This window comes from Acartia tonsa, chromosome 3, assembly GCF_053477335.1.
Source record: "Acartia tonsa isolate MP-2025a chromosome 3, ASM5347733v1, whole genome shotgun sequence".
Lineage (NCBI taxonomy): Eukaryota > Metazoa > Arthropoda > Copepoda > Calanoida > Acartiidae > Acartia > Acartia tonsa.
Genome location: NC_137262.1, coordinates 4,730,115 through 4,757,487, shown reverse-complemented (window position 1 = coordinate 4,757,487; position 27,373 = coordinate 4,730,115). Strand labels below are relative to the sequence as shown.

The 27,373-nt window shown below is 31.4% G+C and overlaps 1 protein-coding gene across 2 annotated transcripts in view; it reads left to right on the top strand.

Annotated features, from left to right (window-relative positions):
* The window catches only part of tok (tolloid-like protein 1 tolkin), a 118,394-nt gene that overhangs the window by 9,356 nt on the left and 81,665 nt on the right, over nt 1-27,373 (top strand). For both annotated transcript variants that reach the window (XM_080152366.1, XM_080152367.1), the window contains exons 5-12: nt 63-132; nt 4,082-4,150; nt 9,410-9,471; nt 18,969-19,042; nt 19,398-19,521; nt 23,210-23,306; nt 23,688-23,743; nt 24,118-24,168. In XM_080152366.1, the coding sequence (XP_080008492.1) occupies nt 63-132; nt 4,082-4,150; nt 9,410-9,471; nt 18,969-19,042; nt 19,398-19,521; nt 23,210-23,306; nt 23,688-23,743; nt 24,118-24,168 (603 nt within the window). The remainder of the gene's footprint in view (nt 1-62; nt 133-4,081; nt 4,151-9,409; nt 9,472-18,968; nt 19,043-19,397; nt 19,522-23,209; nt 23,307-23,687; nt 23,744-24,117; nt 24,169-27,373) is intronic.

Genomic DNA, 27,373 nt, shown 5'->3' with positions numbered 1-27,373 from the left:
CAGCAGAGAAAATAACATTATTATTCACTTTCAAAGTATATCAATTATTATTTTTTCTTTAGTGCTGAAGAGTTGTTAAATCTAAAGTTGCCAAGCACTCCTGGCCAAGATATTGATATGGATCCTTGTAAGGTAAACTAACATTTTTTTCAGGGATATTATAGGATAAGACAATGAAGGATAAATTGATATTCATCCCAAATATTAATAAACTAGCCTACAGCTCACGTTGTTCACTGGTCTGTAATGTTCTTAAGAATATTAAATATCAGTACTGGAAAGGTAGAAGGCTGATGCAAATATTAAGGTATAAAATCCGATGTATTAAGAATTTGTAGAGGGCCCGATCTTTCAGGGTTAAGACAGAAGGCTTATTTTATGTTTGCTAACCAATGCATGTATACTCTAAGAATAATATTGTCTGTCGGTCTATCGGTAATGCTCTTAAATAATTTTCCCAGCTTTTGTGCACCCTTTTTGCTTTCATTTGCTTTGCCTTTTATTTTTTTAATTCAAGAGCTTCTATAGTTATGGATATTGTCATCCTTATTTATCTGTTAAATGTTAGTAGCGAAGTCAATAAATTTAAATTTAAAAAGTTTTACTTTCTGTCTTAAGTGCTCTGAAATAAATAAAATTACTGTAGGAGAAATGTTTTTTTTCCCTTCTGCTATTTAATATAGAAGATTTAATTTTTTGGAAAGCAATGCACTTCTGTACGCCTATAGCTAAAATATTTGTTTAAATTACATTTTTTATCAAGATTATAACGGAACATTTGCAAAATTCATTTTCCGCTGTTATTTAGTAGCGAATCTCATTTATAATTCAAAATATCTGTCCGTTAGTCTGTTGGCTAGGATTAGGGGAAAATGTGATTTTCTCATTTACTAATCAATGGCTGAAAAATTGTGTAAATATTCCCAAAATAGCTTGCCAGTATGGACCTCATTTATTGGTCAGTTTGAAAAGGGATTGTATAATATTAATGATCTATTTCTTGTTAAAAGCAAAACTTTTCTACAGTGGGGGTTGGTCTGTCCATCCGAATATCCCTAACAGATAGTTCTGATTGTTAATTTAGGCATATTAGAATTGTCCTATTTATTTCAAACTTGACAATAAAATTTTTGGAACTGTTATGTCCTTCAATGAAGTAAAAGTCAAAATCTTCTCTCTCTCTATCCCCCCGTTCTCTCTCACTCTCTATCCCCTAATTCTCTCTCTTTCTTTCTCTCTCTCCATACCCCCGTTCTCTCTCTCTATCCCCCTGTTCTCTCTCTCTCCCCCTCTCTCTCTATCGACCCGTTCTCTCTCTTTCTTTTAAAAATATTAAGTTGCACATAAAGAATAAAGATTACGACTTTAACGTCTTATTTTATAATATCTGTTTAACTGATTTATTCAGTAATTTTTTGTTTTATCTATATTTAATGTAACAATACACGATATAATGTTTTGCTTCATTTTTAAACATTTTTTAAAGAATATAACCTAATATTTTTCATTTCAAATTTTCGTCCTGAAAGGGTTAAAATGTTTAGTTTAATATCAGACCACATTACGGGAGTGTCGCACGAATCAATTTATATTAAAACTAAGTTTTCTTAGATTTACTATATTATAAATTTATATTTTCTGTGTTATGAATAGAAATCAAATACTTCAATGTTATTCAAATAGCAACATGAATTTAAAAAACTGAATTAATGATGCTAAAAGTAGAATAATGGGTCTTATCGTTCTGGTCAATGAGAATTTAATAGGGATTATTGGAGCAGTATGAGTTTTTAACATTCTTTACTTGGAGAATTCGAGCTCGATTATAGACGTTTATTTCCTTTATTTCATGGATCTTGATGCAATACAGCAGGCCGTTTTGTACATGTTAAAAATTAGAAGATTTCATTAAATAAAAGTAATCGCAAATATACTTAGTAAATAAGATACCACTTCTGTAGTTTAAAGGTAATTGTTGAAACGTTTGTAAACTGCTAGTTTGGAACTAAACCAATTAAAATTCAATAAAAGTTTTAAGGTCAACGAAAATGATAGCAAGGCTATAAAACTGTGAGTACAAATTTAAATTACAGACCAATGTGCTATCCCTCAATCGTTTTTTGTGAACTACGTATTGTTAATAAAGGATTTATGGGTATGTCCACACAATTTACAAATTTTGGTAATCGGTATTTTTTTTTAATGAAACAAATGCAAAAATTTTCAAAATTGCAAAACATTCCATTATAATTTTCGTAAAGATACAAAAAATCTCGTCTTCTAACAAAGTGTCTATTTTAAATGTTTTAAACAGTGTCGTGTTAACTCATTGAAATAAGGAAGACCTAACTTTCTCTTTTTTTCACCCCTTAACGGTTTAACCCCTACCTAGTGAATCGATGCGCAGTTAGCACGCCATTCACTATGCCTTGGCATTTCTAATTTTCTTATTATGAGGATAAAATGTATGTTAAAATATCATTTCAAGAAAAACCAGTATTAGTAAAATTTAAAATATTAAAATGTTAGGATATAAGTTACACGACTGTATTGCGTATATGAAACACACACCAGGGATCTAAAAGGATAAGACAATGGCCGATAAATTGATGTACACACCTATTAACAAAATAACCCCTTCTGTAGATTACATTAAGTGGTTAAAACGTTTAGGCACTGAACTTAATCAACTAGCCATTCAAAATTCACTAAAAGTCCCCAAAGTTGTTGTACCAACGAATAAGAATCTGTTAATATAAAACTTTGGGGACTATGATAAAGTCCCCCCCCCCTCCTCCCTGAATACATACAGTTATATTAATAAAACATTTTTAAATTTAACATTAGTATCTTACAAAATTATTAATTTTGTGTGTGTGTGTGTGTGTGTGTGTGTGTGGTTGTGTCCGTAGCGAACTGATATGGTTCTTCTTTACAGTGAAGCTTCTTATAGGTCTAGGGAATGTTCATATTATGTTTTGGGAGGGTACATAAATCAAATATTAGTTAGAAACGAAAGAGTAACGTCTTATTTAGAATATAATTATCTAATATTTTTCATTAAAATTTCTTAACAATTTGTTTACAAAAGTATATCTTAATAAGAAACCTAAAAAAATTATTAAGTTGTTTAATTTAATATTTCAAACGAAACCAATTAAAATATATCGTATTAAAGATGGTTATATAAGAAACTTTGTAAAATAATTATATGATAAAAAGTTTAATTCAAGGATTTCTTAAATTTTATGATTTTATTCTATTTTTTTTTAGTATATACATTCTATTTTTCATCATCTTTTTGTGTATCTCTGAAACAAATCTAATGTTAATGAAGTGCATGATCATTCAATCAAACCCTATTCAGACATCCAACCCTTTGATTACACAACCCTTGTCTGTAAGTCCCAACTTTGCAAGGTAATGAGTTACGCCAGTTTTGGGCCGAAGTATTATCCCTACTTTTAACTATTTATGTTGCAAACCTAAAAAGCATCATTAGGAACCATTTTAATATCTTAAATTATAACGCGGTGTTAGGCCGAGAGAACACTTACATATTGGTGAAATTGCTAATTCACAAGGTTGAATGAACAGACAGATACACATTCTATTACTTTTATAACAACTAGCGGCTTCGCCCCTAGCCTCTAGGAGCTTCAACCCAAGAGGTTTGATCAACCTAATTTTTCATATTTTAGATTTTTTAAAAAAGTAAAAAAAATTTTGGGGGGGGGGTTGTCGACCCCTTTTTAAAAATTTTAGTTTTAAAAGAATTTTTTTTTGGGGGGGGGGTATTTTTCATTTTTTGGGTGGTAAGGGGTCTCCCACCCCCCATGAAAATAGCTTAAAACCATCCCAGGACCAGTAGGTATATTCCCTGAAGAGTGTAGCCCAATCGGTTCAGTGGTTTCTGAGATCTTAAGCTTCAGACAGACAGACATCGTACTACTTTGTATTATAGATGATGGTATTATTTTTAGGCAGGAGTATTTATTGGTGATATTGCTTATCCACAAGGGGAGGCTGAACAGACAGACACACATTCTATTACTTTTATACCAATGATATCTATTTTCAGGCAGGAGCATTTATTGGCGACATTGCATATCCACAAGGGGCGGCTGAAGTTGCTAAACACAAAGTAAAGGTAGGTTTACATATAAATTTTCCTAAATATCTGTCTATCTATCTTTCTATCCATTTTATTATTCAATCTATATCCATTTATTCATCCATTTATCTATCCAACTAAGCATATACCTATCTATCCACTTATACATCTATCCGTCTATACATATATCCATTTATCAATTTATCATTTTTCTTTAATCTATTCTACTATTATATTATTCTATCTATTATCTATCTAAACATTTATTTACTTATCTATTTACTCATCTACCAATCTATACTTCTATCTGTCTATCCATCTATTCATCTATCCGCTTAACCATTTAAGCAACTATTAAAACAACTATCTATTGATCTATCTATTCATCTAACCTGCTCACCAAATTCTATTATCCATATATTGCTTTATCTACATATTAGCGGCTTTCGTGTTTTAGATTTTAAAGAAAATTAGATTTTTTTTGGGGGGGTGAGGGTATTTTTTATTTTTTGGGGGGGTTAGGGGTGTCCCACCCCCCAAGAAAATAGTTTAAAACCTTCCCAGGACCTATGAGAAGCTACCCTGTAAAGGAGAACCTAAATATCTGTCTATCTATCTTTCTATCCATTTTAATATTTAATCTACTAGCGGCTTCGCCCCCTTTTTTTTTTGGGGGGGGGGTTTCATTTTTTGGGGGGTTGGGTGAGTCCCACCCCCCAGGAAAATAGCTTAAAACTACCACAGGATATCAATTCATCCTTCTAATCATTTATCCTTTTATCATCCAACTAAGCATATAACTATCTATCAACTTATACATCTATCCGTCTATACATCCTCCATCTATCAATTTATCGTCTTTCTTTAATCTATTCTACTATTTATTATATTATTCTATCTATTATCTATCTAAACATTTATTTACTGATCTATTTACTCATCTACTAATCTATACTTCTACCTGTCTATCCATCTATTCATCTACCCGCCTAACCATTTAAGCAACTATCAAAACAACTATATATTTATTGATCTATCTATTCATATAACCTGCTCACCAAATTCAATCTATCCAACTATCTATTATCCACATATTGCTTTATCTACATACTAGCGGCTTCGCCCATGCCTCTAGGGGCTTTGCCCCTAGAGATTTGATCAAACCAATTTTTCGTAATTTAGATTTTAAAAAATAAATCTAAAAAAAAATTTCTTTGGGGGGGGGAATTTTTTTATGGGGGAGGGGGTAGTCGACCCCACTATTTTAATTTTAGTTTTTTTTTGGGGGGGGGGGGTATTTTTAATTTTGGGGGGGGTTGGGGGTGTCCCACCCCCCAAGAAAATAGTTACAAACTTTCCCGGGACCTATGAGAAGCTACCCTGTGAAGGAGAACCCGATCGGTTCAGCGGTTAGCGAGATCCTTCGCTACACACAAAAAGACAAACAGACAAACAGACACACAGACAAACAGACAGACATCGTTCTACTTTGTATTATAGATCTATCTAGCAACACAACTATCTATTGATCTATCTATTCATATAACCTGCTCACCATATTCTATCTATCTAACTATCTATTATCCATATATTGCGTTATCTACATATATATCTTTCTATCTGGCAACACAACTATCTATCTGTCTATATATCTTTCTAATTTCCACTTCCACTTAACAATAAATTTTTCTAGTTGTTCCTTTAAAGTTTTTATTTGTTGTTCTGTTGAATTGTTCTCGAGTCACCCGAGGGTGAAATTAATTTTCTAGTTTTAATTGTTTTCCGAGATTTTTTTTGCCAATTTTAACACAACAAAAAGTGTGCATGTTTGGTTTTCAATTTAAAGGGGTTGTTTTTATAAATTTTCTTCGATTTAGTAAGGAGTGCGGAGGAATTGAATTTACCCTATCCTTTTGATTTTGGTTTAAAAAAGATAAAAGTTTTTTCTTCTGGGTGGGGGGAAGGGGTATTTTGTCTTGGGGTGATTTTCTTGGGAGGGTTGAGGTACCAACAAAGTTACACTTCACATAGTTTTAAACCTTACATGTAAACATATCAGTTTAGCAGTTAGCTTTCATATATCCTATTACTTTTAAAACCACTAGCGGCTTCGCCCCTAGCCTCTAGGGGCTTTGCCCCAAGAGGTTTGATCAACCTAATTTTTCGTATTTTAGATTTAAAAAGTAAAAAAAAAATTTTTTTTTTTTTGGGGGGGGGTATTTTTCATTTTTTGGGGGGGTTGGGGGTGTCCCACCCCCCAAAAAAATAGCTTAAAACCATCACAGGACCAGTAGGTATATTCCCTGAAGAGTAGAGCCCAATCGGTTCAGTGGTTACTGAGATCTTAAGCTTCAGACGGACAGACAGACGGACAGACGGACAGACGGACAGACAGACATCGTTCTACTTTGTATTATAGATTACAAGTCCTAAATCCAAAACTTTATCAACCACGAAACCATCCCCGAAAATTGGAGAAGCATCTCTCCATCTACCTTGTTTTTTAGTAATTAATTTTTCTCCTGGATTTTCCTTTTTCGATTTTTATGCTTTTCCTATATTTGTAAATATTTTATTTTATCTTTTCCTATATATATTTCTTTGCTATGTATTATATGTCAGGGAAGGGAGTGGTACCCAACGTTTTCTTATTCATGTCTATAAAAACTTTGGGCACTTTGATTGGATTTTGATTAGTTGATTCTAAAATAATATTGTCCAAAATTTTCAACCAACAATTTTTACCCACAAAAGTTTTGATTTTGTTTATTTTTATTGTGGATGTACATTTAGTTTTCGTCCATTGTCTTAACCCTTAAGATCCCTGATGATATGAAGATATTTCACTTAAAGTTTGTAAGTAAAAGTGGTGCTCAGTTCCTATTTGCATGAATATGCACCACTATAAAAAAACAACCCACCCCCCCCCCCCCATCTCAAAACAAAAATGACAACATGAACAAAAGCATGCAAAGATCAATACATCTGACAGTCGGAAAAAACGAACATAAAAACCAGTGTTAAAGAAATATAACAAAATTAATTGCATATTTATAGGTTTTTTTTTGAAGGATATCCTTACATGGCCTCATTATGTCTACTCGTTCTAAGAATCCCTATTTTGCAGTCGCGGCAAAACATTGAAAAAATCAACATGGTTAAGATTGGCACATGCAGACTTTTAAGTTACTACCCATTACAAATTGTCACAAAAATCATAAAGCAAAGTTTAAAATTGATAGGTTATTCCAACATAATTCAATTAACAATTGAGCTCTTCGATATGGACAGACAAGGGCGACCCTAAAAAATATAATTCAAATTTTACACCTGCAAATGAATTTTTACAGTGTCTAATGTATAGAATATGAAATATGACATTTCAACAATGGTATAAAGTATTAGGTGACATATTTTTAAACTGCCCTTTGCAAAATTCTACCACAGAGGAAATAAAAAGAGGAATATTTATTTTAATATTATTTTCCTGGAGTCAATGTATTGATCTAGTAATCATGGATCTAAGTGAATAAGATTATAAGACAATGGCCGATAAATTGTTGCACATCTCCAATGATGATACACAAAATTAACCCTTATGTAGATTACAATCAGTGGTTGAAACATTTGAATAATCAACTTAATGAACAAACCAATGCAAAGTTTGTATCCAACGAATAAGAAAAAAATGTTTGAAAACTTTGAGGACTAGTTAATAAACAGCTCAAGGTCCCCTCCCTACCTGCCTAGTAATACTTAATGTCTGTTGATTAAACTGAATTCTCTGTCAGCGGTCATAGCTATTGATCTCAAGGGATTGGACATTGACAATGGCAAATAGGTTATTGTACCCCCAATTGTGTTAAACAAAATTGCCTCTAATATAGAGTAAACATTTAGTAGAAAATGTAAGACACGCTTGTATCAGAGCTAACCAACTTTCGTTGACTTTATATACAACATTAAGCACTTTATATAAAACTAGCGGCTTTGCCCCTAGCCTCTACAGGGGGGGGGGGGGGTTAAGTGTGTCCCTCCCCCCAAGAAAATAGCTTAAAACCACCACAGGACAATTGGTATATACCCTGAAGAGAAAAATCCGATCGGTTCAGTGGTTACCGAGATCTTGAGCTTCAGACAGACGGACGGACAGACGGACGGACAGACAGACGGACAGACAGACGGACGGATAGACAGACATCAAGCTACTTTGTATTATAGATATGAACATTATAACGCTTATCTAATAATGACTTGAGAATATTTTATTATATAAATTAGTCAATATTTAACGTTTGTCTGTTATTATCTCTCGAATCACTGAACCGATTGAGTTCTCCATCATCGGGTTGGATTGGGCTTCTTTTTTTAGTCTTATAATTGTTTTAGGCTATTTTTATGCAAATTTAAATTAATAGCCCCTAAATTCTCAGTATGCAGCCGCTTTTTAAAAATATAATAACAAGACCAGCGTCTAACAGAGATTACTTTAGATAAACTTTAAATGAAAAAAAGTTAAAATCTTTTATCTTACTCCAAGTGTCTTAGTGAAAATATTTTAAGATGAATTTATGCTTTTCAAATCCAACTTCTGTATCCTTCTCTATAAAAAGATCTATTACCGTAGAAGGACAATCTAACATTAATATAGCTTAAAATGCGAATTCCTAGGATTTTGTTTATATTTAGGGTCCTATAATTCAAATCAATTCATTTAAATTAAAGATTCCTCTAAAGCAAATTTAAATGTTTTATGAATAAAGTAAAGAAATAATTACAGTTAAAATATGCACCCTTTCTAATCAATAATTTGGTCGGACTTTTCCTACACTGAATTCCTATTGGTCCAATCAAAACATTGGCTATCTATACTTTTGGTATTTATTTTTTCCATCTTAAAAGTATCAAATCTAAATTTATCTACGTAGATACAAAACCAGCTCAATTCATATTTCCTTATAAAAAGGAAAATATAATTTTTTTTATAAAAAGTTAAATAATTCTACAAGGTTTCCCTTTTAATTTTGTTGCTTTAAAGCAAGCTTTACAATAATTCCTTATTCAAATCAGTAGCATGCACAAGGTTTTGTCATAGGGGTGTGACTTATTAAATTTGACACTTCCTTTGTCTGTTTTAGGGGGGGGGGGGGTTAGACCCTTGTTAAGGGATTGTAGTATATTGGACATCGGGGGGATTTTTCAACCCCCCCCCCACTCCTCCTACTTAAATTCATGCTACAAGTTATGTAAAAATCAGAGCTTCATTACCAACTTAATGTTTGTTCTTGTTATTAGGAGAAACAGAGAGAAGAGTTTGATGTGAGAGATACAATGAGTGAACCCAGGGTTGAAAGCGGGTAAGTTATTTTTTAAGTGGCCGGTTGATCAATGTAACCCCTCCCCCCACCCTATATTTCAAATAAACTGAAAATACAGGAGATAGTTTTATCTTTGCAGGATTAGTGCCCAACAGGGCCTATATCTGTGCACGTGCTCTAACCCTGCGGAGCCACTCAGTTTCCAATATAAATAACCATAAATTTTACTTAACATCAAAGTTCTTTAATTCGATGTTTTATAAACTTTTAGATGAATCATCATACCAATTTTGCAACTAACCTACCAAAATTAAGATACTGACCTATCCTAATTGTAAAAGAGTTTATTTTTACTAATGCTATCTGTAAACGAAGTAGTAGAGAAAGACAAAAAAAGCCCAAAACCATCCTAAGACCTATGTGAAGCTTCCAAAAATTAGAGAACTTATGCTAAAGACATTAACTATAATACTTTATTTAACAGGATGATGTCTAGGTTGTTTTATGATAATTTAAAAACATAACTTTATTTTCACTCATATCTTAATTTAATAAGGGGCAATTTAATAAATATTATGGTACATTGCCCTATTCCTTAGGCATATTTTTTTTTGTAATTTCTTTACTTAACCTGTTTTTAACTAGCTCTTTATTTCTCTTTATTACATTCCATGTTTTGAATTTGTAATTTCATATGATATATTATGCAATTTAAACAAATTTATGATTATATCAAATAATATATAAAAGCCTTTAACAGTTGCAGTTTATGCAATATCAACATTTTATTGAACATTTTAAAGAAAAATTGTTACCTCATTTTGACATATTTTTACAAAATATTGTATAATAATATATTTTGGAAAATATGTTGTTTTTTTTTGTGGCAAAAGTGCAATTGAAACTAAACACAACAAAAAGATTTGTATTTTACTATAAAAAACTTGTAGAATACAGTTTAAATAAATTTGTATTTTTTTATATTAAGCAAATAATTTTTACAACAGTTTCTTGCTTACAAAATTTAATCAGTTAATTGACTAATATTTTACAGGGAGTAAGGGAGGGGACAATGGGCAATTAATTCAATTTAAGAGTTTTCAAAGAAAGGCTATGAAATCCAGATTAATCCAGAAAATTTAGAGGAAATTGTAAAGGGTTTGTTGATTAAATTTAATAAACTATTAACTAAGAAAAAAATTCCAAGAAAAAAAGCAATCATTTGAAAATTAGATTACCAGTATATCAGACTGACTAACCATTCTGTAATTAATTACTGAAAAATCTCCCTGGAACTCTCCAGATGACAGGGAAAGGGAAAAGAGAGGGGCCCTGTTTTATCCTGTTTATTTCCCTTGCCCCTTGCCCCCACCTCCCTTCTCCTTTACCCTATCGATTGCTTTAAAAAATGGAAGTGGGGGAGAGGGGAGTGAAATAAAGTATGGGAGGGGGTCCGTGTATTGTTAACTTTTATATTTAAACTACTCTCCGTCTGCTATATTCAAAACTAACACAACGAGTAGCAGCATTTCATGCGCTAGTACCCAAACTCAGTCAGAAACTGCTAAATTCTTGCACATGCCCTTTAAAACAGTACCCTAAGTCTGAGACTCCTAAAAATTGAATATTCGATCCATTATCCCCTCCCTTACTCCCTGAATATTTTAGCAGCAATTATTGGGGTAATTTGATACTTTAGACATATGAAAGGAATTTGACGTATATAAATTCAAATTTATTGCAATTATTCAAACATAAACTTTTTTAGCAAGTTTTCTACAATAAAACTAAACATTTCAAGCAGTAAAGCTCCTCTATAATTATTGTTGGTTTGTACGCTCTTATCATAATTTAAAATATAAACTTAATTTTGGTTATTTAATTTGAATTTTTACAAAGAACAATAAGATAATATTTTTACTTTATCCTTTTTACCTTGAAGAAAGATGAAGAAAGTTACGTGTTCTTGCAAAATTACAAGAAGCATTATTAGGTTTTGTATTTATTTTTTAGATATGCATTATAACAGAGATTCTAATAATTTCTTTAATTCTTCACAAAAAGTGCCAAATAAGGTAAAGTTCAAGTGTACCAATAATAAAATAAGGGGGTACATTTGGACTTATTTTGGAGCCTTGCTACTTATAAAATTGACTCTAGGAGGATATAAGATACGATTGAATTAGATCTTTATCCTCCTTCCCCGGCCCCACCCTAATAAATTAATTCTACATACTTTTGCATTATTGCAAAAACAGATGTAAGTTAAGAAAATATGAGTATGAATTTTTCCAATCTTTGTATTTCATGAGAATAAACTTTTCTTAGCTTACATATTAGAGGTATAAAAGAGTGCACATAATTTTTTATAAAGGTTTTCGATTCTAATATACTGAACGTATGGATTCCTTCTTTTTGTTCTAGAGAAGATTTATTTATACTTTGGGGGAGGGTTTCTCTACCCTCCCAGGAGATATCGCCCCTATAAACCCTCTACTCACTTTTTTACCATAAAAAAAACCTAAGTTTGAAAGTGAAGGCTGGATTTACCTACCCCTCTTTTTTGAAGAAATAATTTTGTAATTTTTTTTATAGACACCAATTATATTGAAAGTCAATATTTTGTTAGACATACTTTTTTTATTTTATTTTGTAATTTGTTCTTTAATACTTTTTGTCTATTATCTGCACTAACTTGATAAAATAATTCAACTTTTATTATTAAGAGAACAAGTAGACTGTATGTACAATTCTTATTACTTTATCTCAGACTAGCGGCTACGCCCCTAGAGGCCTCTAGTGGCACTTTAAATGTTTTTGTTTGTTAAAGTTAATTTTTTATGTACGATACCACCTTATTTGACGCTGAAGTCTCCCAGATTTTAAGAAAATTTTCAATTTTTTTGTCATTTCTTTTGGGAGGGTGGTAGTACCCTCCCCCAAAATAGTTAAAAACCTTCCCAGGACATATGAGAATCTACCCTGTTAAGGAGAACCCGATCGGTTTAGCGGTTAGCGAGATCCTTCGGTACACACAGACAGACAGACACACAGACAGACAAACATCCTGTTACTTTAGTATAAGGATTTAATAATAAAAGTATCTAACTAAAAAATTTGATTAAAGAAAATATAAGAAATTGATAAAGAGAAATATAAATAAGGATATAGAAGGAAAAGAAACCCCAACAATTTAAAGTTTATGAATATGAATAATATCTTATGAATTTTAATAAGTCTTAAACTTACAACATTCTATTTTTAAAATATTCCTAATTAATATTCATAATTCTATTTTTGATATTATTATTTATTTAACATACAAGGTGTTTAAAAAAAAACTGCGTTTTCCGGTTTTGGGAAACAACCAGTAGGAGTATGAAAAAAATAATTATATATTCTAATTCTCTATAAAAATATGGATAAATTTTATAATAGGTGAATTTTAATATCTCTTGAAACAATAGCGCTTTTTAGAGCTTAAATAAATCAAAATGTTTGTGTGTTGCTTTATTCTTGTAGAATTTAGGGCTATAACGTTCAACTAAAGTCTTCTTTTTACTTGAAAACAACATTATATCATGCCCAACGAAATATTCTAATGATCACGTTTTAAATTTAACTTAAATATGCTTATTTTTACAGAACAAATGATTAACTTTATTCTTGCTTTAATCATAATTCAATTTCATAGTATTCAAAATCTTCATGTTCGTTCCTCACTCCTCCCCCTTTAATCTCCTAATCCCTTTTGATTGATACATGACATATTACTCAAATATCAAGTTATTAACGAAAAAGTATTTTTTGCTGTAATTTTGAACCAAGATAACTTGCTTATTTTTAAAGATATTGAAATGAAATAAAAAGTTACTTGTTTTATTCTTCAATGCGCACAGTATTATAAGAGATTCCTTACTAAAAATGATGTTGAAATAGAGAAATAGAAAAAAGTAAATTCTGAAGAACCTAAAAAGCTCTTTGCTTGTAGCAAAAAAAGAAAAAATGTTAAAAATCTTAAATGGTTGCATTTATTTAACCTTTTGTTACTTTAATATTGCACTTTTCAACCTATATGTTGCACAATAAATGAGTTATTTTATTATAATTGTTATCACAGTTTTAGCATCTGGCATTTTTACCCTACATATACCTTTCTGTACAGCCGCATTTTTAGAGATATTGAAAAACACCTTTAGTAAATGTTATGTACATTTTTACAGAGAATATGGACATATAATTATTTTTTTCATGCTCCTTCTGGTTGATTCCCAAAACTGGAAAACGCAGTTTTTTTTTAAACACCTTGTATATTTTATAATTATAATCATGTTATTGTCAAGTTTGGCTACCAAGTTGTTTATAACATTTAATATAAGCCTTTCATAAAAACACATATTTTAATTACTTTGTCTATTCATAACAGGGTGTTCTCAAAATATTTTGTTGGTGATTTAGAATTTTTTTTTATTTTTAACATATAGATTTTAGAAATATTTTTTAAAAAAATATAATTTTTTTCACAAGTAATTAACACAAACAAAAAAAATATTTTTTTCCCACTTAAAAACTAATTAAGTAGGTATAATTATTGGATATCTGTGTTTTTAGCATATCATTATGGCTCAGTCATAGTCAACTATTATTGGGCTATACTGTTTTCTTTGTATTATATAGTTACTCTGTTTACTATTTAATATTAATGAGAATTTAGAATATTATCATTTAATAAAATGATGAAATTTACTTTTGCAAGAAGAATCTTTCAGATTTTTGCCTTTGCAATGTTTATATTTCAAATCCAGAACTCAATCAGAAAGTTTCTAACCAAACCAATTGTCCAACAAACGTCAACAAGATCATTTGAAAACATAGAGAAGCCTTTTATCTATGTTTGCCAAGAAGGACAATTTAACTATACCAAAGCAAAGGATATTGGCTACAGATCCTTGACTGAATTTACCATGGGAAAACTGATTGAATCTGACAATTATACATGGTATGGAAAGTATGGAAATATTTCATTTCATGATATTCAATCAATGATTTTCAACATGAACTACAGCAATATTAGAGTAATGACATCAAATAGTGGTGACATGTTAGACTATCATTTTCCTGAATACTTGGAAATGATATACATTGCCCCACATGGTTTTTGTTTAAATTTAACAAATTCTAACAAGATAACAAGTGTACGGTCAACTGAAAAATCAACATTTCATTTAGTGAACCCAACAGGAGCAAACAAATTGAGAATGTTTGACAAAGAGAACAAAAAGATTGAATTTGGACCAACACAAAATGGATTCTTTGAGGGTTTGTTGTATGAAGTAGAAGTAAACCTGCATGATCATAACATCAATGATGGTAGTAGTTGTGTTAGCTATGAAAGGCTAGGTTCAAGCTATGATGACTGTATTGACAGGGCATTCAAAAAGCAGCTGCTTGATTGGTATACTTGTTTGCCTCCCTGGTTTGAATTCAACTCAACTTCAACTTGTGAAATTGGAAAAATAATTACAATATCTGATGAGAAGCTTGAAATGTATAATCAGTTTGCTAAGTTCATAAGTGGAATGGAAGTTGATGTCCTAGAATCCTGTAAGCCACCATGCGAAGCCATGAGTTTTAAACTATATGAGTTGGATCAATATTCTAACCGACTTGGCAATGCACATGTACAAATGAGAATTAAAGATGAAGTGACTGTTTATACTTATGCTGAAGCTTTTGATGAATTTGGTCTGATAGTTGATCTGGGATCTGCACTTGGGCTCTGGCTTGGTTTATCTGCCCTCAGTATATTTGATACTCTTATTGATTTATACTCATCATCTAAGAAAAAATACTATCACTAAAACTAGAAAATAATGTCCACATTTTTTTATATGTTTAATCATCAATTTTTCTTGTAAAAAAAATATTTGGATAATGACTACTTAGGCTTGTAAACTGTGTGATAAGCTTAGGTTGAAAAAAGTCTGCTTTCTAAGCCTTTTGACAAAGTTATGGCCAAATACATGATTGAACATATTGAAAACTAATGACCTTATAAAAAGATTATATGAAGAAAAGATTTTTTACACTTTCTTTTCGCCAGACAAAATTTTGAAACAGTTTTGATAAAGCTGATTGTTTTTTTAGCATATTATCTTAAAATGTTATATTATTATTATCTGCCAGCAAAGAAAATAATGTCATTTTCAAAGAAACATTTTGGCTGGGTGGTAAGAATCTTTAAGAAAAATATCAAAGTACTGTCAGATAATTCTCTATAACAAAGACTAACTCTTTCTATTATCATTTATAAATCAGCAAAACATCAACCATGTATTTATGGCTTTCTTACAAAAATCTTATTTTTTATTTTCCTCATCCCACCTAGCTATAAACCTGAAAGTCTTATTATAAAACATGATTTTTTTTGTTAAGAAAAAAACCTTGAATTTTGAAGTGGACACCCTGTAACAATTAAATTTGGCATTTGACTATTCTAGTTTATCTATTATGTATGAACCTTGTAACAATGTGAATAATGTATAAATGTTCCATTTGTATAATTGATAAATAGCCTAGATAGATATAGCCCAGCTACATGTAGCTTCAATTAGTATATCTATCTTGATGTATGTATGTATTAATGTAATTGCCTCTAATGAATATAAATTTTATTCTCTTTGAAGTTTATATATCTGGGTATATGTTAGACATTTACAATATTATATCTCTATTTCACAACTTTAAGATTGACAATATATATATCATCTTGGAGATACATTTTAAAAATTTAAAAATAACAGTAAAATATTACAGAGTACTGTTACAATAGCACCGTAGATTTAATATCGACATAGATAGTTTTAAAATTTAAAACATATCATTACATTTTAAAAATATGAAATTTGTTTTGTTAGTGAAACATTACTAATGAAGACGCTGTGCTATAAGTAAAAACTATAATAAATTACTTTTTATTCCATAGATATATAAGTTACATATCATACATTAATTAATGAAACCTAAAATGAGGCCCGGGGCTTTATAATATAGACATTCAACATTGTGCTAAGTTTACATAAACCTACCAAAACTATAAAACAGCTAAATTGTAATTATAACAAGGATGACAACATCCATAAAAGCGAAGCACTGAATCGGTAGGACAAACGGAAATTAACACTTATATAGTGTCAGAACTGAACTGTTATATAAATGTATAAGAATCGGAGCAAAATTGTAAGTAAATTTGTTGAAAAACTGCTTGATACAGAATAATGTATATTGACATACTTACATATTTAGGACTTGATTATAGAGTTGCTTTGCTTATAACATAATAGTTTGTTGTCCCAGGAATCAACATACTAAAAATCAGATCAATCGGATGATTAGATCACATAAAAAGTTGTTGTTAAAAAAGTAAAAAAATCAACATGTTTAAAATGGACGTACGGACGGACCGACCCTAATTATAGAAAAGCTTCGCTTTTAATTATTATAGCATATAAAACATGATTATCAATGATTAGTAAAACCGAAAATTGGGTGGAGAAACGGACAAATATAGATATTTAGCAGAGTTTAATGTTCATAAAAAAGATAAATTTAAAATAGAGAAGAAAATAAAATAAAGGATAAATATTAAATATATGCATATATGTACTAGCGAGTACGCCCCTAGAGGCCTTTAGGGGGCATTTGAGGAGGGGAAAGTCGAATTTAATAACCCAATTTTATTATTAGGGGGGGGGGGGATTTTTTCTAGGGGCGATTTCTCTTGGAGGGTGGTTGTACCCTCCCCTAAAATAGTTATATTCTTTCCCGGGACTTATGAGAAGCTACCCTGTCAAGAGAACCCGATCAGTTCAGCGGTTGGCGATATCCTTCAGACAGACAAACAGGCCAACATCCTATTACTTTATCAGAGGAAATTAAAGCTCTTTAAAAAGTTATCTTCGCAAAATAACAGCTGGGAAGTTACATATTCCCTTTATATTATACAAGTCACACTGTAAAAACACTGACCATATTTTTTTGTCTGTTAAAAGTTGAAATTCATTCATTTAATTTAATGTTTGGATATCTTTTAACATTTTTAGTAACAAAGCAACTCTATACTTCACATTTTCGTACTTCGTCCGTCCATTAGTTAATCAGTCTGCAACGCTATTGTGAAAATGGATCATCATCCAAAATGTTAATTCTTTGGTCTGTCGGTATGTCTGTCATTTTACAAAATATGAATATTAAAAAATATAAAATTACATGTAAAAGATTTCATGATTTTTTCCCCAATAAATTCATTCTTGATTAAAACATTTGCCTTTAGATAACCTCTCCGTATTCTTTTCTCATTTTGTATTACTTAATATCTTTGGAAGTTCCCCTCCTTGTTATACCTGAAACCTGACAGTGACAGCTGTAAAGATATCTATTAAGGTTCATAGATAGGTATTTATAATGAATATTATCTACAAAATGTTGCGAAGGTATCGGATTCGAATCCGACTTTACCTGCCTGCTGATATACATGATTGTTCTGCCAAACTTCCCTTAATCAACCAATTCTTTTATTGTACGTTCTTCAAAAACAGGCAAAACTTTGTCTTAAAGATCTAACTGTGTCAGGTAACGAGTTTTGCCTGTTTTTGGCCAAGGCATTACCCTACTCTACTATTATAAAACGTGTATCTTCACTGTATCTAGCAGTTGGAACACTTTTTAATTTTTTTGTTTGAATAATATAAAAACGAAAATTCCTCGACAAATAAACAAATACAACTAAATATAAATTTTGGTAAAGTCATTGAGTTAAATGTCGTGAAATCAAAGTATGGTTGAACTTTGAAAATAAAGTTACGTTAAGAATTCTTATTCCCGTTACATATGCATTAAGAAAATCTTGATTACATCCATTAAAATGCAGTGAAAATTAAAAGTTTGAGATGACACTTTAAATTGAACATCTTAATGAATCTGTCAAACACCCTGTTGATGTCAAAAAGACACAAATTCAACAATTATTTCATTATTGTATAATGGTTCTCTTTTAAAACAAAGATGTCAATATCCATACTTAGCGAAGCAAAATAAGCCGGTGAACAAAATGGAAAACTGATAGAGCAGAGCTGGATCTTTAAAACATTAAAGTGGTGACCTAGATCGGGGTGAGCCAACTTTCCACCAATGAGAGCACAGCATTTTATGAAATGCCGCGCTGTGATTGGCTGAAATTCGGCTCACCCCGATCTGGCTCACCACTAAAATGATTTAAAGATCCAGCTCAGATGTTCAGTGGTCATAAAAAGAGAGGAAGATATAAGAAAGTATACTAAAATCACGCTTTTTTTAGAAAAAAAGTATATAAATATATGTTTTTGTAGTGTGCCCGATAGAACGACGGACCAAGTAAAGTCGAGAAAATCATTTACCCCCCATAGCGTTAGGGACTCATGAAATAACAGACAAAATGAATTTGAAAAATGTAAATAAAAGTGTGTTGAAAGACTTTTTATTCTGTCTAATATTTTTAGGTTGATAGGAATGCGAAAAGCCACAGCCAAAGACGCTATTGTAAGAGATTCTAAATCCATTAATAGCAAAGGAAAGATGTTTATTTAAATATAATTATATTTATTTCATTTCAGTAGTAAGTATTGGTGCTACTCTTTAATCTACGTTGTTTGTCTATCCGCCGAACCGAAATGTTTTTTTCTTGGCTGCTATACAACTTACTTAATCCGTTTGTCTGTCGGTCATGATACAAAATGCATAAATTTATATTAATATGAAAGGTTTCAGTGATTTTCTAGAACTTATTTTTTATCTTGTTTATTTCTGACCTCTATTTTTATGGCCACTTAAAACCTGCTGTTAACTTACAATGTCCGTAAGCCCCTCCAAGATTTTTTAAGTTTCTACATTTATGGATCATCCTTGTTTATTATAAACATCTATAGGAAGCAGTACTAACAACCCAGATGTAACCCTCAGCAGACAAAGTAAATCTCTGGACAAAGGATCAACAACTATACAAGATAAATTATCAGCACTAAGCCTTAATAAACAAGACACAGAAAAATCAAGGTAATTTATTAATTAGATACTGGATCAGGTCCAGTTCACGGTAAATAATCTTGGGATCGAGTATCTCCAAAAATCCAAGATTTTACAGGCTGCTGTAGCGGTCAGTTAGTCTACGAATATATTGGATCTAGGCTATCGTTAGAGCATTTTCTTCATACCTATAATGTAAATTTAATTAATCAAACAAGGGTGGCAACCTCCATAAAAGCGAAGCTAAACGGTCAGACATACATTGACAAATATAGAGTAACAGAGCATTTATAATTTTGCTTCTAAATAATATTTGATAAACTGACTTTATTTAATACTTATATTTGCGATTACTTTTATTTAATGAAATCTTCCAATTTTTAACATCTACAAAACGGCTTGCTGTATTGCATCAAGATCCATGACAGATCTATATAGGAAATAAATGTCTATAAACGAGCTCAAGTTTTCCAAAAGTCAGATGTTAAAAACTCATACTGGTTCAATAATCAATAATAAACTCTCAATGACCAGAATGATAAGACCCATTATTTTACTCTATGAAGAATAAATTAAATCTTTTATTTTATTATGCTATTAAAATTATATTGAAGTATTAAATTTCTATTCATAAAATAGAAAATTTAAGTTTATAATATAGTAAATCAAGGAAAACTAAGTTTTAATGTAATATGATACTAGCGACGCGCCCGAATGTGTTCAGATATTAAACTAAAATTTAACATTTAGCTAAATAGTTTAACCCTTTCAGGAAGATAATTTCAAACAAAAAACATTAGGATCCTAAAATAGTTTTAAGAAAGAGAGACAAAATTATAAATACGGTTTTAAATAAAAAATGAAATTAAAATGAAGACGGAAGAAAAGGGAAGTGAGAGAGAGGGACATTAAATCTTTAAAAAATGATGAATAAACGAAACTATAAAAGTCGTAGTAATCTTTATGAGTAACTTGATTTGTAGTACGGTTCGGAGAGAGAGAAAGAGATTGAGGGATAGGTCAATGGAAGAAAAATGATTAATAGTCGGGGATAGGTCAATGGAAGAAAAAAAGTTAAAAGTCGGGGATAGGTCCATGGAAGAAAAAAAGTTAATAGTCGGGGATAGGTCAATGGAAGAAAAAAGTTAATAGTCAGGGATAGGTCAATGGAAGAAAAATTATTAATAGTCGGGGATAGGTCAATGAAAGAAAAATTATTAAGAGTTGGGGATAGGTCAATGGAAGAAAAAAAGGTTAATAGTCGGGGATAGGTCATAGAAGAAAAAAGGTTAATAGTCGGGGATAGGTCAATGGAAGAAAAGAAAATTAATAGTCGTGGATAGGTCAATGGAAGAAAAAAGTTTAATAGTTGGGGATAGGTCAATGAAAGAAAAATTATTAAGAGTTGGGGATAGGTCAATGGAAGAAAAAAAGGTTAATAGTCGGGGATAGGTCAATGGAAGAAAAAGGGTTAATAGTCGGGGATAGGTCAATGGAAGAAAAGAAAATTAATAGTCGTGGATAGGTCAATGGAAGAAAAAAGTTTAATAGTTGGGGATAGGTCAATGGAAGAAAAAAAGGTTAATATTCAGGGATAGCTCTATGGAAGAAAAAAAGGTTAATAGTCGGGGATAGGTCAATGGAAGAAAAAAGGTTAATAGTCGGGGATAGGTGAATGGAAGAAAAAAGGTTAATAGTCGGGGATAGGTGTATGGAAGAATAGGGTTTATATTCAGAAGTGAGATAACGTAGAATATAATTTTTTAGGTGGTGCCTGCACCACCGATTCACTAGTTCTTTAATATACTAAAAGTATATTTTTTCCTTTTATCTTATAGCTACCCATTTGCATTGTTTACCTTTACTTATTAGTAGCGAAGCTACTCTATAATAAGAGGAAAAGTCTTTTTTTGGCGGTTCTTTTACATAACAGAAACCGCTAATATATTTGGTGATGGTTTTATTTATTATATAATAGATAAACTTAATATCTGCTCTATAACTGACTTGTCTGTTATCCATCTGTTTATCTTTTGTGCTTCGCTACTTATGGATGTTGTCATCCTTGTTCTCCATTTATTATATAGCTACCCATTCTATTTTGTTTACTTACTTAATATGTACACTATGTGCTAAAGGTATCAATATATTAAGCTCAGGGTTATAAGGGTTAAAAAATAAATTGATATAAATACCCAATGCAATGATGATAAGTAAAATTATTCCTATTGTAGATTAAAATTATTGACTGAAACGTTTAGACAAACCAATCAAAATTCAGTAAAAGTACCCAAGGTTTTTGAGCCAACAAATGTAAACCTTAAAGGGTACCAGTGTAATTTACAGCTGCATGTCTCCTCCTTCCCAAAATAGAGAATACATAAAACTAAATATATAGAATAGTTTTTTTTCAGATAAAATATCCCCTATTATATGTAAAATGTAAATCTGTGGCGCATTCCTTCAAAGTGCCCGTTGAGCACTGAATCTCCCCCTTATTTTTGGAATAAATTGAAAATAATGGGGAGGGGAGTTTTTCCTTTGTTTGTTTATTACTTTAGGGCTGTATTGTTTACTAGGTTCCCCAACGGGATTAGGGCACTGCAGGTTAATACCCCGCAGGGGTCAGGCATATGAAAAAAAATGCCCTATATTTTTTTTTTTTGGGGGGGGGGAGGTCGGGGGTTGATGGTTCAACAAGCTCTTAGTGGGGAAGCACCAAATATGTAAAGAAGTATGTTTACTATGCATATAATATAGTATATACAATATACATATGTGAAACACTAGTTTAGCAGTATAAGGTATTATGGAATCGTGTGGGGTGAATACTAAAAATATGAGGGATCTTAAGAGATAGGATAATGGACATTATATCTATAATACAAAGTAGAATGATGTCTGTCTGTCTGTCTGTCCGTCCGTCTGTCTGTCTGTCGGTCCCTTAAGATCTCGGTAACCACTGAACCGATCGGATTCTACTCTTCAGGGAATATACCTACTGGTCCTGTGGTGGTTTTAGGCTATTTTCTTGGGGGGTGGGACGCCCCCCACCCCCCCCAAAAAAAACCAAAAAATCCCCCTAATTTTTTTTTATCCTTAAATTTTTTTTTGCTGAAGATTTCCTTGGTCCTTTTACGAATTTTTTTTGATAACCTCTTGGGGAAAAGCCCCTAGAGGCTAAGGGCGAAGCCGCTAGTTGATATACAAATTACATCCCCAATAGTGATTAACAAAATTACCCGTTTATACATTAAAAATATTGGTGGAAAGATTTGGTCAATGCTAGTTTGGAACCAACCAATCAAAATTCAATATCCAAAGTAACAGACATGATACTAGAAACGAATATCTACCATATTCTAATAATAACTTTTTATTTATACATGGTTTTATCTTGACAAAATTTCACTGTACTAACTAAACCTACTGACCAATGCTACATTTTAAAGTAAAAACACCAAAAGTGTCCAAGGTTCTAATATTAGAGGAGCATAAATTGTATTTTCAATTTAGTACCTGTCTTATGTGTATTTACATTGTCTAGTCGAGGTTTTTCCATTAAAGTTGTTTGTTGAACATAGAGTCCCCCCCCTCAAAAAAAAAATACTTTTAACTTTAAATTGTTCAATACTTTAGGCCAGGTAGCCCTGTAGAGTCTATATAGATCTTTATTTTATTTCAATACATTATTAAAAAAATATTTTCTCTTTTTTAGATCAACCGAGAAAGAAATTAACCAGAAACCTTTCCTGAGTCACCCGCATCCGTCCGTACGTCCGTACACACCTACATTGAGCAAAACAATTCACCATGTAAGTATCTATATCTATTTAGAAGCGTCCACAGAGTTTTGCCAGGGGGGAGGATGTGCGCGAAGCGCGTCCGAAGATTTTGCTACCCCCTTAAACCAAAATGTGTGTGTGGGGGGGGGGGGAGTGTAATTTACACAACTACACGGGTGTAATTTCATTGTCAAAGGGCGCGAAGCGCACAATATTTTTTCATAAACACTCTTGACTGTGTCAGGGGGTTGTATCAGAGGGGCGTAAGCACCTGTCAAGGGGGATGTATACGGATATACACCAAGGGTGGTGTATCTACTCCCATTTAATTACCCAGGGCTATGGATACACCCCTATTTGCACGCTCCTGTATCTATCCATGTTAATCTATCTATCTATCTATCTATCTAGAAGCATACAAATGAAACAGAAGAAGAAACCCCAGAAGAGAATAGATCACAAACCAGGTAATATAAGAATACTTCGCTTACTTATTATGCCTAATTATCCTAGGAATCCAAATTTTTAAAATTTGTAACTAACTGAAACAGGTATCATCATACCAAGTTTAAAATCGAAAGGACAATTTTAACATGCCTGAATTAACGATAAGAGCTTCTGATGGACTGGCCTACCCTTTTTTATAGAGATGCTTTGATTCTAACATTTCTCTTTACTGAAATAATTTCAAATACTGTAAAATTTCTCCTTGTTCTAAATAAACGCTACAGCAAACTTTTATGAATGAAATTCAATACGGTATAATAATCTTAAATATACTCGTTAACCGGCAAAATATGAGTTATTTTTTCTCTCAAAATATTATGATATTAAAATTTAGGTTGCTGAAATCAAGAAAAAGGCACAGACGTTCTAGAAGAAATAAAAAGAGGTTATTAACATTATCCAATTATATAAAGTAGCTAGGTTATTTTTTTCTGAAGCTTAAGATTTCAATAAACACTGAACCGATTGGGTTTCTATTTTAGGTAAGCTTCACATATGTCCTGTTATAGTTAAAGGCTATTTTATTTTCATATTGAAGTCTTAGGATGGTTCTAAGCTATTTTCTAGGCACTCCGGGCCTCCATTCCCCTTTTAATACAGATATCTACTAGTTTTATAATAATTTGATAGGAAGCTATAAAACTAAGTTATTGCTCCTTTCTAGTAACAAAGCTACTCTATAATTATCTTTGTTATTCGATAAATTGATGAAAGTACTCATTGGTGATTTACCATTCTGTAGATTGAAATGGCTGTTTGAAAAAATTTGATACTATTATTATGGAATCAATCAGTCAAATCCAATAAGAGTAACCAAAGTTTTTTAATCAACGTAAAATAAAAAAGTAGTCATATCTCTTTTGGTTCTAGTGCAATATATACAGTCCAATTTTCTCTCCTGTTTTCCTTATTCATTATTTAATTCTTGTTCTATGAAAGCAATTATATAATAAGAAATCCATATGTCCTTCAGCTTTTTATATACTCCAGACATTAATATCAAACTTTCATACATTTTTCCACTTCTTTAATCTGACACTTTTTTTTGTTGACACAAATAGAAAAAAATGTTGGAAACTTCCCTCTCGATATTTGAATTAGTTTTTATTTAGATTACACCCATTTTAAAAGCAAAGCATTCTATACTTAGGCTCGATTCGTTTTTGAATAATATAATTATACTTTTTATGTTTAACATAAGCATTTCTATTTCAACAAGGTATAAAATTGCAAGCATAATCAAGTCCTAAAACATTATTCTGTATTTTATTAATTTAAAAAAAAAACTACTCACATTCTTGTTCATATTCTTGTATTTCGACAAACCCAAAACTGTCCCAGTTTTGAGCAAGACGATTCCAGTTACGTCATATACGTTTCGGGAAAGAAAAAGGGAAGGGGGGGAAGAAAATCTCTTCAAAAGAGATGGGAGAAAAGGGAAGAGATTTTTCCCCCCCTTCCCTTTTTATATGACGTCACAGGAATCGTCTTGCTCAAAACTGGGACAGTTTGAGGTTCGTCTTGTATTTCTTCTAAAGTTTTGTAATGGTTTAAATGACTCAAATGGGAAATTGTTAAAAGTTAGAGATAAAAGTTTTTAATCTTTCGTTACTTTTCCGAGTTATGGATAAAAGATACATAAATTATAAATAGATTTATCATAATAATCTATTTCTCATCCTATTATATAAAGTAGTAAGTTTTTTTGTCTGTAGTTTAAGATAACAATAACTAATGAACCAATTATAGATTGTTATGCAATATTCACATAATTCCGGAGCCCCTAGATTCTAGGGTTGGGCCGAATTCTTTTTGGCCGGATACCGGATATCCCGCTGATTTCTTAAGCCGGATATCCGGCCGAATAACCGATTATCCGGCATTAGAAGTCAGCCGTATAGCCAGTAACCGGGTAGTTTCAATATCCGGTATCCAGCCGGTTATTTAAAATGGCCGGATATCCAGCTCAACCCTACTTGACTCTAGAGGCGCAGCCACTAGTATAATTAACCTAGGAAAGCTACATTGTATGAAAGTAAAGCCTCTCTTTAAAAAAAGCTAAAAGTTGCTCTACAAATTTTGACCATTAGAACATTATTTAGTGTATCAATAACAATAAATATTAATATATAGGTGTAATATACTTCTGTTTTATGTTAGCATTAAATTATTAACATAAAAACTTCTCGATAATAAACTTTCTTTGTATGTCCGAACGACAGTTCGTTACGCTTTGGGGAAAATGTAATTTTTTTGTTGCTAACAATGAATAACACAAACATATTTTCATATTTTATTAAACATTTTGTTGACAATAAAGTTACAGCTCCAACCACCAAACAAACGAAGATATATACGTTAGAATAAAATTCTATGTAAATATGTCGAAAGATTACTTTAACAAAGGATGCTTCGTTTATTGTATTGTACCTAATTGTCCTTAGGAATCATTATTTCAAAAAATAAATCAATAGGATAGTTATTATGACGCTTAATAGCCCTCCAAAAAATTAAATTGACTTACAGTCTTTCTTGAATTATCATGCAAAGTTTTAATTCGATATAATAATTCTTACATGGCTAAATTAAACATCAGAGCTCCCCGTTACGGACACACGGAACGACCCTAAATGTAGAAAAGCATTTTTTATGAATGATTAAATAGATAGATAATGTATAGACATAAAACAGGTGGAATAGAGAGAGAGAAAACAGGGATGCTAACATACATAAGTTGCGAAGCACAGATTTATAAAACCGCTTTATTCAGGTGTTGGTTAGTTACAGCTAACAAATTGTGCATTGGATGCGTATAGATTATAGGATCTTTAGTGTGAAAACACTAAATGACTCTAAAAGTGCTACTTACAAACCGCCGGACAAAACATTGTATATACTGGATGCGCATACGTCATAGGAATTTCCACAAAAAAATTTCACATTTATACCTTAAATAGGAATGCAAAAATAACGTTTACCTTCAGAAATACCGGCAGACAGACTGACGAACAGAAGGACAAAGTAAGTCATTGAGTAGCCTCGTTACAAAAAAGTCTGTGAGTTTGGTTAGCTCAATTGATCTTCATTTGTCTCAATACATTACAAAATAAACTATACAGTCTGTGTGTGTGTGTGTGTGTGTGTGTGAGTGTGTGTGTGTGTGTGTGTGAGTGTGTGTGTGTGTGTGTGTGTGTGTGTGAGTGTGGTTAGCTTACCTAAACATGTTAATATCTTATTTTTAATATTTAAATAAAAAGTACAAAAGATAAATCTTTTATCACCTAAAATTAAATTAAAACTTGAAATATTTTGTTGTTCTAAAAGTACAATTTCCATTTAGATATTAAAGCGAACTTTTTGATTTGATTTATTATTTTAAAGATTTTATTGATTAATTACTCAGCAATCTAACACTAAATATTTTTCAATTATAGAAATAATCTCAAATGTTACAATAAAAGAATAGGACAGGGGAGTACATATGATTTTAAATTACGCTGGTCCCCAAAAGGTTTAAACATACGATATATTTTTTCGCGCGTAAGATAAAATTTTTTTTAGTAGCGAAGCTACTCTATAATTCACAATGT